This window comes from Mesitornis unicolor, unplaced genomic scaffold (genome assembly GCF_000695765.1).
Source record: "Mesitornis unicolor isolate BGI_N332 unplaced genomic scaffold, ASM69576v1 scaffold35268, whole genome shotgun sequence".
Taxonomy (NCBI): Eukaryota; Metazoa; Chordata; class Aves; order Mesitornithiformes; family Mesitornithidae; genus Mesitornis; species Mesitornis unicolor.
In genome coordinates, this window is record NW_010204542.1 from 5,225 (window position 1) to 25,054 (window position 19,830).

Sequence of the window (19,830 nt, forward strand, 5' to 3'; positions counted from 1 at the left end):
GTCAGAGCAGCAGCTGGCAGCGAGTGGCTCAGGAGAATTTACAAGTTGCACTTGTAATGTTTTCCTTTCTAGATTGTTTTTAAGTGCCAGCCAGGTGGTTCTAGTCGAGTAGAATGATTTTGAAAGACAGCATTCCCATTACCCCATGCAGAAAGACTGATCTGCTAAAGCAGAGTGACACTTGCTTTAACTGGTGATAATTGTACGGTCCATGCTGGCAGATGTTGCATTTGTCTTGACCTTTCATGCAAGTGCAAAGACTAACGCTTTTGCAAGAGGAAAGGAGAGCTTGTTTGGAGCGGTAATTATTAGACTACAGCGTGTCTTACTATGCAGTGTGAACGTACTAGAAAAAGTCTCTGTGAAGACCTTTATTTGTTGGGTAGTGACAATACCATAATAGACGCTTACCCCTTCTATTCCCCTGTCAGTGTTCATTTGTGAATAATTGATGAGAGATTCCGGGATGAATGTCCTGGCCATAGATACAGTGTGAAAAGTGAGCTTTTGTTTGTTTGTCTTTAAAATAATTGTTATCCATTTAATGTTTCTGTTCCTCACTTAGTAATTGTGCCTGCCATTAAAATCTACCTATTCCAGGAGCTCTTTCCATCACTTTATGGCTCTTTTCTATCTTAATGACTGGAAAACCTACGACATCCTTAGTGTATCACCGCATGGGAAACACCAGCAAGCACTGGCTCCATTTAATGGCTTCCATGGTGCTTTTTTCCGAAGGATAAATGTTTATTTTATTTCCAAAAGAGAATTAAACAGCACAGCTAGACTTTGTGAACCATATTACCTAGAGGTGTTTCTGTTGCTGTTTAATGTTTTTCTAAAAAAGTATATATAATATTTTTGGTCCTTTGCAGAAGCTAGCAAGAAAGCATTGTACGTTCCTTCATCAGGGGTGCTGCTTGAGTGTCCATAGTGAACTGGAATTGCTGCTGCACAGCGAAACTCAGTTGTTTCTCTGTTTTCAGCCCAACATGTTTTAAGGTCTGCGTGTGTGTAAACCGTGAGACTTGGAGCAGCTGTTTCAAAAGATGGCCCTGATTAGAAGATAGGCTTAGACAGGGTCAGTTGGTGTCCAAGGGCTGAAGCAATTTCATCTGAGCTGCTTGGTAGTTGACAGGCCAACCAGACTGGAAAATGTGTGTGTATTTGCAAGGCTATGTTGGATCTGGTAGTGGCTATTGGGCCAGTTGTCACTCCTTGAAAATATGGCTGGGTTGGTGCTTGTCCTGCATGGTGTATGTAGCCCATTAGAGTACGGGTTTTAGCCAACCGAGGCTAAGGCTGTAGTGAATTTCCTGTTGATTCTATGGATGTACCAGCTTTATATAGTGATGCAACTGAGATGTGAAAGAGCACTTAGGTGTCTAGGAGTCCTTTAGAACTATCACCGATACTTCTGTGTGTGCATGCGCTCCGTAACCTTTAAGGGAGTATTTTTCAAGACTGCTTTTTGTTTAAAATGATTACTCTTTCAATAACAAAACCAACTATTCACAGTCATCTGCTGACTGAAACCTCTGATAGGTACATTTCCAACAGCAGATCAATAAAGATGATATGAGCACCTGTCTCTTAGAGGCTGCTGGCATCTATCAGATAAAATCAGTTCTGGGAGCAGAGCAGAGTGACTAGTTTCTGTGGCACAGCTAAGAGTATGTTTGCTCTGCATCATTTACTGTGTTGTACAAATACAGGTCTTGTCTTCCAGCCTGTTCATGCTTACTGAATTTTAGCACATCCTTTTCAACACAGCTGCCTGTGTAACTGCAGTCATGCTCCCTTGCAGGCATTATCTTTTGGTAGACAGCAGTATTTGGGGAGCATTGAGTTGACTTGAAGAAACCTGTGCTCTGTTTAATTTTGTCTTTAGGAATTTCACCCAGAAGTCTTTGACATCTAGGGCTGAATGTGAGACTCTCGCCTGTGTGGAGCTGTGTGTGTTGCTCCAGGCAGGTTTCTTGGCCACAGGTGCCACCTTCACTACCATTTTTCATTGTCCCACATAGCCTTGCTTTGTTTACCTCCCCTGCATCCCTAGAAGGCCAAGCATAGCCTGCTTTCCCCCACAACACATATGCACATATGCAATGACAAGTCTTTGCGCTTGCCAGCTTGTGTTGGTCTCTTTTCGTCATAGCTCAAGAACACATCCCTGCCCCTTTTTTCCTTCTTCCTGTTTTCTATAGCTTCAATGAACGTTTTTTCTCTCCTGTTGCTATAGTTACACTGCCTTTGATGAAATCAGCTAGATCCTTCCCTTATGGTTCTAGTCAGTTCTTAGCCATACTGCTTCTGGCAGTATTCCCATCCAGTGTTAGTCCTCATTTAACCATTATGTCCATATTTTTGAGTGGTCTTTACATGTTTGTTTCTATCCCCAGAGTGCTGTTAATTGTGTAACAAAAGCTCATAATCATCTCAAAAATCAAACTCAGCCTTGCAGTATGCAAATCTGGCGTGTAAGTCAATGGCGATTTAGGCCACAACTATTCCAGACTTAAACTGATCGTTGCTGATTTTTAATTTGATTGTCAGTCAAAATCGAGGGAGGTTCCCAGGTTGCTTCTCCTCTCTTCTTCTGAAAGACTATTTTACAGTTTTCTAGGTACTCACACGCGTACGTATAGCAGATTTTGGAACACTGTGTTTGCTTCCTCACATTCTTAAGGGAGGAAGTGCAATTTTCCTCCATCAACTGAGCCAGTGCCCAGGACTGTTGAGAGGCAACTGGTGTTGTAAGGAAGGGACTGATTGCTTTTGTAAGCATATGCTGAAGTTTTTGCCTTGCTTTCTCTTTTCTCAACACAAAGCTTTGAAGTTGTTTTAGGCATATGCTGTAGGAAGAAATGTCTAGGAGAGTGGAGATCTCGAAGCGTGGGTGTAGCATCTGGGTGCCCAGCCACCCAGGCTGACTTGACGTGGGTTTTAGTCATTGAAGGTCACTTGAATTGTAACAAACCACAAGCAGAATGTCCGAAACTAGTGCATTGTGTCCAAGCTGATCTAGGAGTAACTGTAGTTGACGGTGTTTTTTATGTCCCCATTTGTTAACTGGGCAGGACTTCTGATCTCAGGCTGTGTCTGATCAGTCAGTGCCAATGAGAACTGAAAGAGGGTGCTGACGAAGTGTCTCTGTTAAATTATCTTCAGGAATATATGTGAGAGAGTTAGGTTCCTAAAATCCCAGGTGAAATTATATACTTCTACAAACTCAAACCCAGCATGAAATCCATAGGAGAAAGTAGTAAATTTGCCTTGTTTTTCAGGGGATTTAAATCCCAAACCAGTTTGCATCCCAGCTTCACAGACTTAGAGGAACATAGACACTGTCCTGTAACCAACCATTATGACTTGCTCTGTTTGTAATATTTGTTTAGAAGAGGGTATTTCTTGTTGGATTTTATTCAGAAAAGTTTTTGTAGAGCAATTTCTAGGCTCTTAACAGTGAAGCAATCGTATCCAGTTATACTTAGAGTAAACTGATGTTCAGAAACCAGGAAACCCTAAAGGATAAAATATCTTGGTGAAACCTACAGTTCATTTTTGTAGGAAATAAGATTGTTATCTTTATCAGTTAGTCTGTGCACTGTAAAGTGAGTAACAGATACATTTGTGAGTGATTTCAGTTTTGAGAATTGCAGCCTCTGTGTTTCCATCTTGTATGATATTTCCAGTTTAATTGTGAGTTCTGTGGTAAATAGAAAGTTCCTCATTAATTCTGCTTCATCTCCTGAAATGACATGTACGTGGTTATTCACAATTGTTTATGGACGTCGCTGTGATACTTGAGCTTTCAGTTTTAGTGGCTGGTTGTTGGCCTTTGGATGTAGATGAGGCAGGGCTGAGAAATATCCTTTCCAAAACAGATGCTATCTGAGGAAAGGCCTTTGCTGTATTCACAGAGAGAAAAAAATCATTGTTCTAATATTCCTCAGTTTGTACTTAGCTTGCCTATGTGATTTTCTGCAACTTAATATCCTGTTAAGTAAACAAAGCAATTTAGTGATTGTGGTAAATCCGGTTCATGTTAATAGAAGTAACATCCTTAAAAGCCCCAGCCGTATGACTTTTTCCATGGAATTTGGTTTCTAGTACCAGCTTTAAAATACCCTCATAACTGTGGTGTGTTGCTGCAGTGATCCTCTTCTTCCTCTTTCAGAATGAGAAGGCTTTGGGGCATTCCATGAGCCGCTCTAGTAACATCTCAAAGGTAAGTTCCTCAATGTAACTCAGTGTTCGATAAATTTGGGGATACTGGGATTTCCTTCATTTCAGAAATGGGGTAATATATGTGACAATGTGACCAGTAGAAACTGCTTCTGTCTGTTCTTGATAGTCACTCCTGAAACATGAGAATTCTCTGGTGTTTCGCAGACTCGCTTTACAGGTCAAATGAAATGGAAGCTACAATAGGTTTTCTCTTTCACACTGTCAGCCTCCTTAGCTTGGTAGGAGCAAGATAGATGACAGATGCCTGAGATCTTATCTTGGGGGGAAAATCGCTCCAAAAACATCACTCAAGTATGTTCTTTTATACCATAAGCTCTCTGATGTAATGTTCTCTGTAAGATATGTATAGGCATGTATCTCATAATGTATACTGGATATGTGGTTAAACATTATTTTATTGTCACTCCAACACTGAATTTGGTTAGCACCATGAAATGCATTGTTATCAGGGCATGACTATCTAAGTATTTTAAATCGTTTGCTTTTATAGGCCTTGATCTTGTAAGAGAAGCATGATGCTCTACCCATTCTAGTCACACTTCAGTATAGCCAATGGATACATCGAAAGCACAGTTGCTTTGTTATGCCATTAGGAAAAAAAGTCTCTTCTGTTCAAGATAACTTATTACAACACAGACCCTACTCCTGCTTGTGCATTACAAATAAGAAGGCTGGAAGCCTGACACTTTTTTGCTTACACAAGTACTATTGCTTAAAGCCTTCTTGCAAGCAAGGCTGTGCTGGTAGACCAGTATTTTTCATGGGGTGAGTAAACCTCAACTCTTCGTTGCCACAGTTGATGTTGCTGGTAACAGTGGCTTTTAATGAGAGACTGAGTCATTATGGCTGCTTAAGTCCCTTTTTTTCTATTCTGGGTACTTCAGGATGCAGCTATTCATTCCTATCTCCAGCAGAGGAAGTGGTAGCTGCACTTGACTTACGGTTTGTATGGGCACAGACAACTTTCACTTTGGAGCAAAGAGACAAGATTACTCAGTGTCTTAAATAACGAGCAGGGCCACTGTCCAGTGCACAAGGTGTCAGCCAAGCTGAAGGTGTTGTTAATCGTGGAGTGTTGTGGAACTGTGTTTTGCATTTAGCATCAGAAAAAGCGCAGTCACAGAAAGGGGTTTGAAATAAATACCCTGTGGGTATAAATTCTCATCTGTGCTTTTCTAAAATGGGTCTGTGCCTGTTACTTCTTACCCTGGATCCTTAATTGGATTTTCAGGCATTGTTCAGCAGAGATGATAGTTTTATCATTGTGACGTTGTGCTTTTCCCAGAGTGTCTGAAATTCAGACAACAAAGCCTTTTGGCAGCAGCAGTTTGGTATCCATACAAAGCTTTATACTTCATTATTAATTTATTGAGAACTGGTGGAGTGGCAGTGCAGTGGAAGGACCTTGCACTCTGGCAAAGCTCTCCCTGGGAGTGCTGGCAAGTGAGACATCAATATTTGCATTCATCTTGAAACACCAAAACCTTCATCGTGATTGCTGTGTTGCAAAAACTAAAGTTCTCCAGAGGAGCAAAAGTCAGCTTTGCCAGTTCAAGGGGTGAGACTTCTTGGTTGCAAACATGTGCTTCCCAGAGGTATTGATGTTCCTACTGCTCCTCTGTCGCCTCTGTGTCTGATCTGTTCTATGCACTTACTCTGCTCTGGAGACAGTTTCTCACAAGAGCAGGAGGTGGAAATCTCATTGGTGAAAGCAGTCCCCTGATTTGCCTCATAAACCCAGTGCTGCCTTGCACATCCAGGCAGTTCAGTGCAACAATTTATTTTGCAGTCTGCGGGTGAGTTGGCTGTTGCAAGCAGTTTGTAGGAGAAAACAGGAAAGACTATAGTAGTGGCATGCTTCATGGAAGCTTAAGCACATGGAAAATTTTTCATTAGAGGTTTAATAGGAAAGTGACTTTTTATTTTTTGTTTAGAAGAATGTGACAACCTGGCCAATAAGGCAGACTGACTACATGTAAAGGAAGAAACACTTGGCTGCCTGTATAGCCCTCTCTGAAATCCTGAGAGCTGGTTGATGCTACACCGTTTTAAGAGGAGATATTTAACTAAAGTTGAGTTTAATCAATTACATGCTACATTTGGATATGTTGGGAGGTGTGTGTGTGTGTACAGCAATAATGATCACGCTCCCTGCAAATGACTTTTTCTGATAATATTTTTCCACCCAAATCTAGCTTACAGCGTAGCAATGTAGCAAATCTACTACAAATATTTGGCACTGATACTTGATTCAAAGCCTTTCTGGTGCTGCTATGTCATTATGAACCCGCTGTGATTATTACTGTTTATCTCTCCACTGCACTCCGTTACACAGTTCAATATAAGTGGAAAGGATTAAGTCAGAACTCAGCCTCTAGCCAAGAGAGGATGCTGAGTTACTCAGTGTGACCAAGGAAAGCAGCGCCCTAGGGCTAAAAGTGATCAAGGAGGGAGGCAGAGACAGATGGTGCCACTGAAAATGAGATGAGCTGGTAGAGGTAGCTGGACCTCTCTGAACTGAGACCCCAAGTGTTGGGGCCAGGTGGAGCCATCCCTTGGGAGGAAGGAGCAAAAAGGCAGATGCTAAGAGAGGCTGAGGAGATGCTAGTACATGCGCCCAGGCCAAGATAAAACAATCACCTGAATACTTGGCTAGGGATGGAGGCCAGAAGCAGCAGAAAAAGGAGTAGGGAATAAGATGTAGGAGGATCTTCATATGGTGCCATTGGGTTTTGTGCAGTCTGTTGCACGCTGGGAGATGTGGCATTCCTCCAGACCCTGCTTTGTTTTTTTTGGTGGGTATATTTCAAATGCTCCTTTTAAATCTGCTCTACATGAAACATTTGAATTTCTGAAATCTTTTCTTATGTTTATTTTGAAATTTAAAAAAAGGGTGTTGAAGGCAGGTTGAATTGATTTAGTCATGTGCCTTGGACACGGCCCAATTCCCAACTTGCCCTGTCCAAGCACAGTGATGCATTGAAACACCTCCAGTTGGCACAGAGGTGTACAGCCCTGATCCACATCTCAGCTGTGTACCCTAAGCAGGTAACTTTGCCAGGAAGCCACAGTGCACTGGTAAGTGCCTTCATCATACAAGCCACACAGAGAAATAATTAAGCTTTATAGAAGCTTCATCCTCTAAATAGAGATGAAATTGACCCTAAAACACAGCTAGTCACTGAGAGTAGCTAAAAGGAATCTTCCCAGTGGTGGGAATTCATGCCCCCTGCTCTCCGATAAAGAAATTGTGCTTACAAGCAGATTAAATTAGGTCACTAACAAAGCTGGTCTGTAAACAGTGACCTTCAAATTACACGGAATCCCAGAACGTTAGAGATTGGAAGGGACCTCAAAAGCTCATCCAGTCCAATCCCCCTGCCGGAGCAGGAACACCCAGATGAGGTTGCACAGGAAGGCGTCCAGGCGGGTTTTGAATGTCTGCAGAGAAGGAGACTCCACAACCTCTCTGGGCAGCCTGGGCCAGGGCTCTGTCACCCTCACTGAGAAGAAGTTTCTTCTCCAATTGAAGTGGAACCTCCTGTGTTCCAGTTTGTGTCCGTTACCCCTTGTCCTATCATTGTTTGTCACCAAGAAGAGCCTGGCTCCATCCTCGTGACACTCACCCTTTAAATATTTATAAACATGAATGAGGTCTCCCCTCAGTCTCCTCTTCTGCAAACTAAAGAGCCCCAGCTCCCTCAGCCTTTCCGCATAAGGAAATTAGTGATATTGTTTAGCTTTAAAGTGTCTGATATATCCTGAAACTGATGATGTGACATATGGAAATATCTTCAGGTCATCTGTGTGCTGTTCCTGTCATCTGATTGCTGTGAAGGGGGCTGATTTTAGCTTAGTGGGGAAGCACTTCATACTCTTATTTTTGTGACCCTGTAAGGGGTAAACTTTTAAAATACTTATTCTGGGATCACAGCAAAGGAATCAAAAGTGCACTCCTTAAAAAATGTAAATGCTTTGTCTTTTCTGAAGGCCTGTACAGCTTTATCTTTTGAGCAGAAGCACAGTGTAAAGTATTAAATTATTCTTGGGCTGAATGGCAGCCAGTGCAGATGCAAAGTGGTAGCCTAAGCTTGCTATGAAATTTAAAATCCATTTGGGCTGTTCATCAGCTTGGAGCAGATTTAGAAAAGCATATGAATACACACGTCCACTGTTGCCTGAAGCTTTGATGGATTCAGTGAGCGTTCATCCATAGAAAAGCAGTCCAGGTTTTTCAGTCGCAGAGCTTAGCTATCCTGTAGTCTATCAGATGACCAAGGCTTATGAAAAAAAACTGCTGCTCAAAAATGTTCTGTTCAGGTACATGATCCTGAGGGTGGAGAAAGAGAAGTTGCTTAAAAAAATTTAAAAAGTCATTCTACTAAGCTATTGGGGAAAAGGGAAAGACAGGAAAAATTGTAGTGTGAAGATAAAGGTAGAGGTTCTCCTCCCCCTCTACTCTGCCCTGGTGACACCGCATCTGGAATATTGCGTCCAGTTCTGGCCCCTCAGTTCAAGAAGGACAGGAACTGCTGGAGAGAGTCCAGCGTAGGGCTACAAAGATGATCAAGGGAGTGGAGCATCTCCCTTCTGAGGAGCGGCTGAGGGAGCTGGGTCTCTTTAGTTTGCAGAAGAGGAGACTGAGGGGTGACCTCATTCATGTTTATAAATATTTAAAGGGTGAGTGTCACGAGGATGGAGCCAGGCTCTTCTCGGTGACAAACAATGATAGGACAAGGGGTAACGGACACAAACTGGAGCACAGGAGGTTCCACTTAAATTGGAGAAGAAACTTCTTCTCAGTGAGGGTGACAGAGCACTGGCCCAGGCTGCCCAGAGAGGTTGTGGAGTCTCCTTCTCTGCAGACATTCAAAACCCGCCTGGACGCCTTCCTGTGTAACCTCATCTGGGTGTTCCTGCTCCGGCAGGGGGATTGGACTGGATGAGCTTTTGAGGTCCCTTCCAATCTCTAACGTTCTGTGAGTCTGTCTCTTTGCCCCACCCACAAGAGCAAGTACACTCATGCTGGGGCACGGTGCAGTCACGTTTGTAAAGACCGTGATAGTCTCCCTGTGCTGTGATAAGTCCCTTCTCCTGGGGCTGGATTCTTACTTCATATAGGTATGAGGGCACCCTGTGAAGGAGGAACCTGTGGGAGTTTCCTTTCCTCTTTCTTTCCTTCAGTCTGTTCAAGGTATTTTGAGGAAGTTTTTAAAGTCGAAGAGCTACTTTTTTTTTTCTTCTTCCTCTTCTTCTCCATGCAGAACCTGTGTAGTTATTACTGGGTTTAGTCAACATTAATCCTGTGCTATAGACAGGTTGAATTACTCTGGGGGAGATTTTGAAAGGATAGCCACCCTCCTTTCTCTATTGCCTTCAGCTCTAGTATCTCTAGAGAAAGTTCCTGCCAGATTCCTCCTTTGGATTCCTTTAGAAGAATGAGGGGAAGCTGACTTCAGCTTCTCTCCTAGTTTCTAGGCATAAGTTTAATTATAGTCATATACATTATATAAACTATGTAACAAAGTTCTCCCAGCAGCTGACTACTGGTTCCTATTGAATTGTTGCCAAAATTATATGGTGAAATTGATCATCCTGAAGATTTCAGATGCCTCTTTCCCACATCTTACCCCCACCCCTTCCCCCAAGTTTTTTTAACCACTGTCTGTTATCATAAATTATCATAATACAGTTAAAGACACTTGATTTTAACGTGTGCTGGAGGTCAAAGTGATATGAATCTGGTGGGAAGAATTTAATAGAGAAGACCAGAAGTAACTGATGTTTGATCCTGCTATGTTGATATTTAGGAAAGTCTTTCAAAAACAGCCTGTCAGCAGGGCTGTCTGCCCTTCCTAACAACACCCAGTCTGTCCGTAGGTGGCCTGTTCTGGCTGTCTCAAGTGACAGGTAAGGTCACTCGGCACGGGTGGCTGGTCGTGTTGCACTGCTGCTGAGGTGTGCTAGTTCAGCTCTGGAGGCCTCCATTGGCATGTGGGCTGTGAAACCACCATGTCTGTTCCACAGATGAGCTTTGGAGCCTTTACAGCTGTGGTGCACTTTAGCAAGAGCCATCAGCCAGAGTGTATGTGGGAAATAGCACTTGCTGAAAGCATAAAAATGCTAATATGTTGCATCCTGGTGGACGGCTGGAGCCAAGTAATTATGTTTGTTCTGCAGCGACTGGAGAAAAATGATAGATGTGTCCCTTGGGTTTAATTGAGACCTCCCTGCCTGCTTTCAGTCCAGGCTTGGGACTTCTCAGCACAGCAGGCAGAGCTGAATTTTGCCACTGTGGATGAGATGGGGCTGGGGCTGCACCCTGTCAAAGGGAGGGGAGGTGAATGGTACAGAGTTGCCACAAATACAGTCAGATTCCTTGGACCTCTTTCTAGATGTCCTTTCCCTATCTGAAGACGAGCCAGGTTAGCTGTGGAACACCTTGCAGTGGCACTTGGTGCCTTTTTTCACAAGGCCCCCATCCCTGTTGTTTTCTTTCCTAGATCACTGTTTGTACCTATATCTTGCCAGAGGAACAGGTATGGGGTGGTTGATCTTGGTTCCTGTGGTGTAAACTAAGGAAGGAGAGGAGCCTGGGGCTTTTTCACTGCCTCTGGAGATGCAGCATGCAAGATAAGTGCCTGCCATGTCTGTGTCTAGCAGCAGCCTTGCCTTCTTAATGCACATTTAAATAGGATCTGTGTGAGAGAGATCAAGTAGCTCTTTGGCAATGAGTTCTTCTAAAACACAGACTGTGATAAGTCTCTCTGATTCTGTCTTTCCCGCATGCTTCTGCCACCTTTGTCACTGTGATGTGTTAATACGAGAAGAGACGAATCTGATTCAGACAGAACTCCCAGTGGCCCATTGTAGGTTGCAGCACTGTGATCTTGGTGCTGAAAAAGCGTTGCAGGGCAGGGGGATTGCTTGGGGCAGGGAGTGGGGGGTTAAAGGCAGTGGGCATTGATCACTGGTTTTGCTTAGGACAGGGCAACCCAGTGGCAGTGATGGGACATGTCTCTGCTTAGCCAACACCTACCATGGTCAGCTGTGTCTCTTTAATCACCAGAGGGACTGGTGGTAGTTGTGCTTGGCTCAGTGTTGTTCTTGCAGGGAAGGGAGACAGGCAAACTGCTGCAGTGGCCTGGTGGCACTGGAAACATCTGTTAGCATCAGTCTTTTTGACAGCAGGTGCAGCTACCTTTTAGGATTTTTATTGCTCTCTTATCCTATATTTTTTTTAGCCCAGTAGAGGAGCATAGTTTTGGATTAGGTTCATCACAGTATAAAATGAAGGGAAACTCATAGTCAAAATGCCAGGTTGAAATTCTTGCTCTATTGCTAAATTTGTATTTGTCTGAAGCTCCTTGTGCTGCAGTTCCTCCTGAGGAAAAGGCTTGAAATTGTGCTGCTTTTCTCTTATTCTTTGTCTGCCCAAAGAAGAGGTGGGTTCCATTATCAAATGTGTATAGTGCTTAGTATGTTAGTTCTAGGTCCTTAGCTGAGACTTCTAGATGTTTTTGTAGCACAAATAGTAAGACTGCACTACTCTTGTGACACCTAGAAGTGTAGAAGTTTGCAGGTGTAGGGGAAAACCTTTCTTTGCTTCCTTCAGACTTCTAATCAGTGGAGGAATTCTTCTAGACTTAAGTAGTTTCTAACTTTTTACCTTCAATGAACAACATAATCAGGTTTTTAGCATGCGATAGGCCCTGTTCTTTAAAATGAGCTATAACTGGTAGTACTGAAGTGCAGCCCAGAGTGAGACGACAGCAGCTATACCCAGGAGTTCCATCTGAGATAAGCAGGTTATCCTGGAATATACCCAAGCCACTGACATGTTCGCTATGGCTCACTTCGAAGATGACTTTATTTTCTGAGGCAGGGTGTGTTGTTTGGGTTTTGGCGTGCAACATGTAATCACAAGTAGGTAACCAGAAAAGGCTGAGTTCTTTCACCAACAGATCACACTGTTCATGGAGCGGCAGCAAAATGAGAACAACCATCTATGACAGCACATTATATAATAAATAAATAAATATCATATATATATATCTATATATATATATATACACACACACACACACACACACACACACTTTATGCAGATACATATATTTCTTCCTGATGGCAACTCTCCAGAGAGTTGTAGGCTTCCAGGGATTGCTGCCTCCAGAGGCACTGTGATTATCTAAACACCAGTGCAGATGGCCACCCTCTGCACTGAATTGCATTAGATGGGAATGTCAATAGACACAATTAACTAACTATTGACCTTTAGTCCTGAGCTATTTTAGGCAACCGGTCTGGCTGTGCAGGGTAACTCACTAGCACATAGCTCCAGGGCTTGTCATTAGAGGTGATATTTCTCCATGCTAAGGGCGTGAAAGTCCACAGAGATTCAGCAAGTGATTGCGAGGTTAGAACCATCAAATTCAGGCTGACAAGGCTTGGGCTACCCATCATATAATGAGCACGGCAGAAACTTCCTATGACAAGAAGTGCTTTAAAACGTACTACTGCTGTCACCCTCATAAGTAGCCAGTTCAACTAAAGGTACCGATACTGGGGTTTTAAGGATGGTGTGTGTGCCAGAAGCTGCAGAGTGGTGAAGGCTTTGATTGCTTATTTTCCCAGCATCTTCAGAGCTGAGCCTTGCATGGGAGCAACATCAGAGCTCCAAGCCAGCTGGATCCACCTTTCTTGCATTCTCCCATTGCATTGGCTCTTCTTCGCCCTGTACTGGCCCAAAGCTGCCGGTGTTTCTTCTTTTCTTTGGCATCTCTCTGCCTGATAGCTGCTGCATCTGAGTCAGTAAACCCAGGCGAGCCGTGTGGACTGGTGAATGTCACCTGCATGTGCTTCTGCTTCTAGGACTGGCAGAACTTACTACTTGGGCTCTTGGCAGCAGCTTGTATTTTACTATGCTCTTCTCTCGTCAGTGAGTTGTGCCTTGCCATTAGATGCTCATTGCTCTAACTGACTGATGTTCCTCTGGCAGCTGAAGCTAGGGAAGTGACTGGCATTAAACAAGGTCAGTAAAAGAAGTGGTTAGTTTTACCTCACCTCACTGTCCTCATCTGATTTGCAATGCAGCTGTGTAAATAGTTTCATGACCAAAAAGCATGGGAGGAAAGGAGGATGGACCGAGAGACTGAAGGTTCATAAAACCACGACTTTTGGTGGTAGTTGCAGCTTACGTTAGTTTAAACCAAGGGTGGGGCGTAACTTCCTCCAGTGTTTTGTTGTTCCACTTTGTGGTGGTGCCTTTCCAAGTGTGTTCACTTCTGTTTGTATTTTGGATGTAGTTGCGTTATGTACAAAGGAAGGGGCCTCCTGTCTCGAAGCAGGAAGACAGGAAGTAAAGGAAACGTGCCTCAGATGTGGGGTTTTGCAAGCTGCCTTCGATAGCGCTGGCATCTAGAGACGGAACAGTAAGCTTGAAATGCAAATGAAATTCTACAATTTCTTATTTGTCTCAGGCTTTTGATTTCCCAAGTGGCGAGACTTTGACGCTGTCTTGGTGAGAGACAATCGTATAAAGAAAACAGTAACACAGTTTTGGAAGGAAAGTTTTGGATCATTGGATCTAGTCATCGGCTATTAGACGGTCACATCATGTATACTGTCTTTGTTTGGAAAGCTTCATTGCAAAAGTGAAGGAGTAGAGCGATTGGATTAATTCTAAGCAGGTTACCTTCTGTGATTTACTCCTAACGTAAAACCTGAGACAGATTTATTAATTGATTTGTGACTTCAGGTCCAACAATATATGGCTCTGTTTCCATAGCAGAATGCAACATGCTGGTTTACTGGTTCAATATTTTGTTTTCAGAAGATTGCTAAATATGTCTTATTAAATGTTTCATTATTTAAGTCTTATTAATTTTCATTTGCATAATTATAGCAGCAGATTATAGTGTGTCAGGTCTTTCACTAACATGTCACTCTTTCTTTAAAAAAAGTAATTTCTGCACAAATTCTTTCTAAAAGATAGAATTTGAAGTCACAGATGTACCTGCTTTTTGGAGAGGTTAAGCATCAAACAGAGAGCAAATTACCAAGCAATACCTGAGTTCACCTCATTGTATGATCAGCAACCTGTATCATTAGCATGTGTAAGTGGTATAAGATGTAAAGAACCATGGTTTCCAGGATAAAGCCAATAATTGATCTTTAAGTCTAATTTGTTTGTTTGTTTGTTATGTCATAACATAGTTCAGTTTGCTTTCTGGCCCAAGGTTATTCTCTTGGGTTTGAGTCTATACATGTACATAGCTGGGTAGGATGGGAAGTAAGTTACAGTGTCTTGTGACATGTCAAGAGGTGTGTGTTTGTGTCTCACCCTTAACTCTTGTGAACGCAGCTGTAAATGGATACCTGTTTTTTCAGACTCTGTGCACCTGAGAAATCCCAGTGTGAGGCCAGACACATAGCTCCCTTTAGTGCTGTTGGCTAGAGAAACAAAACCTTAACACGAGTCCTGTAACAGGGAAGGTGATGGTTGAATCTGTATTCATAAAGTAGCATGTGTATTCTAGTATAGCCATCTTCTCTTGCAAAGAAAGGAGAGTATATGTGTGATGAGGAACCTGGCTTTTGCTATGACAGCGTAAAAGCCCGCAGCAGCCTCGTTTAGGTGTATACCATAGAGCCTTTTGATAAATCAAGTATAGAATCGAAGAGACCTGAGACAGATACAGTGTGTGTGTGTGTGTGTGTTGCACCATGATGAGAGATCATCAAAGCAGAGATGACTGAGCTGGCTCTGGTGTCTCCAGCTGATGTAATAGGCTGGGCACAGCGTGCTTCTGTGGAAACACCTTTCACGGCCTGAGGTCTCTCCTAATCTCGCTTTGTGCACTTCTTTGGCCCAGGTCTGCGTTGGCTGTGCTGGTTTTTGTGCAGCCCAGCGTGGTGCTGACACTTTTGTTGTTCTGATGATTGCATTGTTCCTTCCTGCATTTCAGGCTTTGCTTTGCGGTTCAAAAGAGCTGTAAACCTTTGTTGGAATTTTGAAATGTGAGCAGTGTTTTGCAGCGGTGGGTGAGCGGCACAGCCTATCCAACAGCTGTGGAACATGGGAGAACGCAGGTTTAAAGGTTATCAGTGCAGGTTTCCTCCTTGCCAACACCTCTAGGAAGAATCGAGAAGTTTTTGTTAGTGACCCACAGAATGTAGCGGCAGAAAAGGCCTATAATAATAGCCCACCGAGTCCCAACTCTGAGACAATGCTCATTCTTATTATATTGGTTTTAGAGACTTGTCTATTAAATATTAAATATGCCAAGGGCTTAGCTTTATTTATTTATTTTTAATTAGTTCAGCTGAATTCTGACTTTTTCAGTTATTCTATTTCTCATTATGCTCTTGTTGGGTCTTACGAATGTGACTGCTGCCGTGCCTCTTCTCCAAGTAGGTGGAGGACTCTGTCAGAGTAAGAGCAGGATGAAAGGCCTTGCAAAGTACAAAGAGAACTTCAGGGAATGCTCTGGTTTGGCAGATGGTGCTCATAGTGTCTGAGTTACTGAATTGCTGATGATTCTGTCTTGTGAAGGAAAAAAACACCCAACAAAACAAGCCTTTAATTTCTTGTCATCATCATAAGTGGAAGGATTAGCTATTATGTGGTAGCTAAATTCCAACTAGTCTATACACACACCTCCATCTAATTATTCTAATTACTGTAGCATTGCTCATTTCCTTAGCTATTGTTCTGTGCAATGTTTGACAGCTGGCAGCAGGTTCTACTCCAGAGATGGCTGCATTTGACCCTGGGGGAAAATGTTTCTGTTCTGATTACTACTTTTCCAAGGATGGAGCTGCGTGTCCTCCCTTTTCAGCATTTGACAGTACAGCCACTTTCTTACAACAAGAAGCCCTTGGATATCTGATATAGAGCGATATCTGACTCTATATGCGGTGTTTAACTCTGAAGGTGATTGCTGTACGCACCAAACTCTTCTGACTTGTGACTTGCTTTTTGTTTGTCTGTTTTAATTTCACTGCAGGCTGGAAGTCCAACCTCTGTCTCTGCCCCTCACAGCTTCTCTCGGACTTCTGTTACACCATCCAACCAGGACATCTGCAGGTAAAGTGTGTTGTTTGCATGGCTACAGTGAGGCCCGTGTGAGGTTCAAATTAAGCAAAACCAAAACTGAAAAAGCACGTTTGTGGGGAAGTAAGCGACGTGGGGTTCACATTTGAAGCATCTCATTTGTTTGATTTGACTGCTGTCTAACACTGCTTCGTTGAATCCCACTGACTATTTGGCCCTGCTATGTTTGCCATTCCCACACTAGCCATAATTCTCATTTCTTCACTTTTAATTATATGTGTTCTCTTATGTAATTGTTTTTTTACTTTCTGTGCTTTTATTCCACTGTTCTGCATGCAGTTCCAGTGCAGTGTTTTCTGAGTGTTGTCATCACAGTCCAGTGCAGTCTGCTGTTGTCTTGAAAAATCCTCACTGCCAGAGCCCTCTGACACAAGGGGTCACTGTGACAGTAATCTGTCAGGACACGTTACATGCAGCAAAGAGAAACTCCCGTGGGCAGGATCGGGGCCAGGCACTCAGGTCTGCTAAGAATGTAAAGCCCACCCGCACTCTGAAATTCTCCAAGTCCCTCAATGACGTGGACCAGAAGGCGCAGAGCACCAGTGAGTGCTTTGACTATGTGGAGCGAACCCGCTCGGAAGGCAAATTGATCCCGACTCAAGAGCAGTGTTTGAGGATTAACAAGTTTCATCTTAAAGAGAGGAAACCACTAAATCTCAGGCCTCTTTCTTTTAGCAATTCTAAGCACTCTTACATCCCTTCCCTTTCCAACTACTCAAGTGCATCGGGAGGAGCAGAGAACCACAGCGCTGTACATATTCCCTTGCTGGAGGACAAAGCGGACCATGACACCTCGAGAAGCAAAAAACTGTTGCGTTACCTTTTTTCCTTCTCCCACACCTCCAGCACCAGCAGCCTGCATAAGTTCCACGAACTGGAGAGCTATTCCAGTTACTTCCCAGCTGAGAAATCCTCCAGCATGCTGGTGGAAAGCACGGACTTCTGCTCTGATGATATGGGAGACGATGACGTCTTTGAGGACAGCACTTCAGTGAAATTGAAATCAAAAGAGCAGCGGGCACCACTCTGTTCAGTTGAGAAGGACAGTGACCTTGATTGCCCTTCCCCCCTCTCAGAAAAATTCCCCCCTCTCTCCCCTGTGTCCACATCGGGGGACACCTGCAGGTTGGTTTACCAGAGAACCGCCTACCTTCGAGCCCTCCCATGTGCGCTGGTGACCGTTCTGCTTTCCTCTGCCTTTGTGTTGTTTCTGTCTTTTTCTTTCACCCTGTCACCTTGCTTTAATATGTGCAATTTGAAGCATGCAGCCTTCTCTCTGCTCTCATGCACTCCTCTGATGCACTTAACAAGGCTACTAAGCAAAAGAGTTTTCTCTGGAGTCAAATGAATTCTCTTGCAATTTGTTTCAGGTTTGGGATTCTGAGATGGTATTTTTCTCTTATCAGGGCCCAAACTGGGAATATCATGAGACAATCAGCTATACATATTAAAGGCCAAGTTGAATATGTTTTAGCTTTTAATGAGCAAGGTGTTTTCCTGACAGTCAGTGCTGGTTTGGGTCAAGAGAGTGGGGAGTCAAGAGGAACGGAGACTGTTTGAACACAGCTTTCTGAGATCTGGTCAATATAGCTAAGATTATTATTTTTTTACCCTTTTCCTCCCAGTTTGTCTCCCGCTACACTGTTTTATTTGTAAAGGGCTTTCTGGATGCCTTAGTTGAAAGGAGGATCTGAGCAACGGGTGTTAATGGTGAGCCTGTGTAATGTCCATAGTGTGAGGTCCAAAAAGGATGGGTGTTCCAGCTACAGAGGATTAATTGTGCACAGATGGTGGGAACAGCCAGCTTTGGACTGTCTTTATGGTGACTTGTCTGCCCTATCCCAGCTGTAAAATGTGGCTGAGGAGCAGGAGACACCAAGTAGAGGAGCAAACATCACATCCCACTACCTAGCATTTTACTACCCTAATCTCTATTTTCCCTGACAGCACTTTCTGAAGCTGGCTTTGTTACTGCCTGCCAGTATTATTTTATTTCCGTGCCCCATTACCAGCAAAATTTAGTTCCGTTCTGGCTTGTCATCAACAGCACACTCTTGTAATCCACCCACTCCTTCATTTCCACTTGCCAGCGAGGTCGCAAGAGGCAAGATGCTACACATCAGTAAGAGATTTCAGTAATAGACAGGGATGGCAGCATGCCAGGATGTACTTCACATATGCTTAGTAACTTATATTCGTTCCCTGAGCTCCTTACCATCCCCCTTTCAATTTGTGACCTCTTCCACATGGTTAGAAGGACTTAGTGATGTTTGATGCAGCCCAAGGGTTGTGTATAAATTGAAGCTGGAAAACAAATGCCAGCACCTGGTTGTAACACTGTATTGGGTGTCCTTGCTGTCTGCACACAGAGGGATATGGAGAATTTTGCAGAGCTGATGCTTCCTTAGCAGCTCTTGCAAAGAATTGGATAGGAAAACCATTAGTTTACAGTAGGTATATTGTGGGGAGATTCAGTGCTGTAGCTTTGCAGCATGGATCTGTCTCTTAGCAATTGGCACTAGAAAGAATCACTTGTGCAAAATCCAGGCTGTCTAAATTAACTCTTAATGATACTGAGGTGGGCTGTTTCACCACTGGATTAGGAATTTTGTTTTATCTTCTGTTTCAGATTGTAATCCATGAGTAGCTGTACCTCGCTGTGCATATTTTGTCTTGAGAAGTGCTGTCTGATCTGTGTAAATGCTATTTTCAGTTAAGTGCTATTGTTCTAGATGAAGCGTTGTCATTTCTTACCCTGTTTTCTTCTTTTGGATACCTCATTTCTGTCAGGCTCTCTGTGTCTGCCTCATCTGTTAGAAAGCAGCTGTCTAGTTTGCAGTGTCTATGCTCAATTATTTTGTGCCTGTGTATGTGCTTGTGCAGCAGGGGAGTTCCTTAGTTTTAGCACCTTTATGGAACACATTCCTTTGATATGTATGTCTCACAATCCTCAATGGACAACTGTGTGTGATCACAGATATTACATGCCTCTTCCACATCCTTTCTGCTTCCGCTTCTAATGAGCAGCTTTGCTTCTGATTCAGGATATGTCACTGTGAAGGAGATGATGAAAGCCCTTTGATTACCCCCTGTCACTGCACGGGAAGTCTTCATTTTGTGCACCAAGCCTGCCTGCAGCAATGGATCAAGAGTTCAGATACGCGATGCTGTGAACTGTGCAAGTATGAGTTCATCATGGAGACAAAACTGAAGCCTTTGCGAAAGGTAGGCACAAGACCTGTTTCCCCGAGGAAATGCTTTGTTAAAACACAGATCCACTCTGAAAAGAGGCTGTCCTTGCCCATGAGCCCACAACACTCCCTGCGCATTTATTGTGTCTCTGTGGCTCCTTAGTAAGTCTGGTCAGTTTTGTATAGGTACAAAAGGGTTTAAATTAACACTCAGGCTGGCAAATTCAACGCCAGTGGTATCCAGCTCTGAGAGTTAGCTGTTGCAGCCCA

General features: G+C 43.3%; 1 protein-coding gene across 1 annotated transcript; it reads left to right on the forward strand.

The window, feature by feature from the left end:
* Positions 1-4,180: 4,180 nt before the first annotated feature.
* Positions 4,181-19,594, forward strand: LOC104534091 (probable E3 ubiquitin-protein ligase MARCH10; the record flags this gene model as incomplete). Its single annotated transcript, XM_010191093.1, has 4 exons — positions 4,181-4,231; positions 16,263-16,342; positions 16,649-17,494; positions 19,414-19,594. Coding segments are annotated over 4 exons (1,158 nt in total), but the record flags the coding sequence as incomplete, so codon positions are not given.
* Between the last annotated feature and the right edge of the window lie 236 nt (positions 19,595-19,830).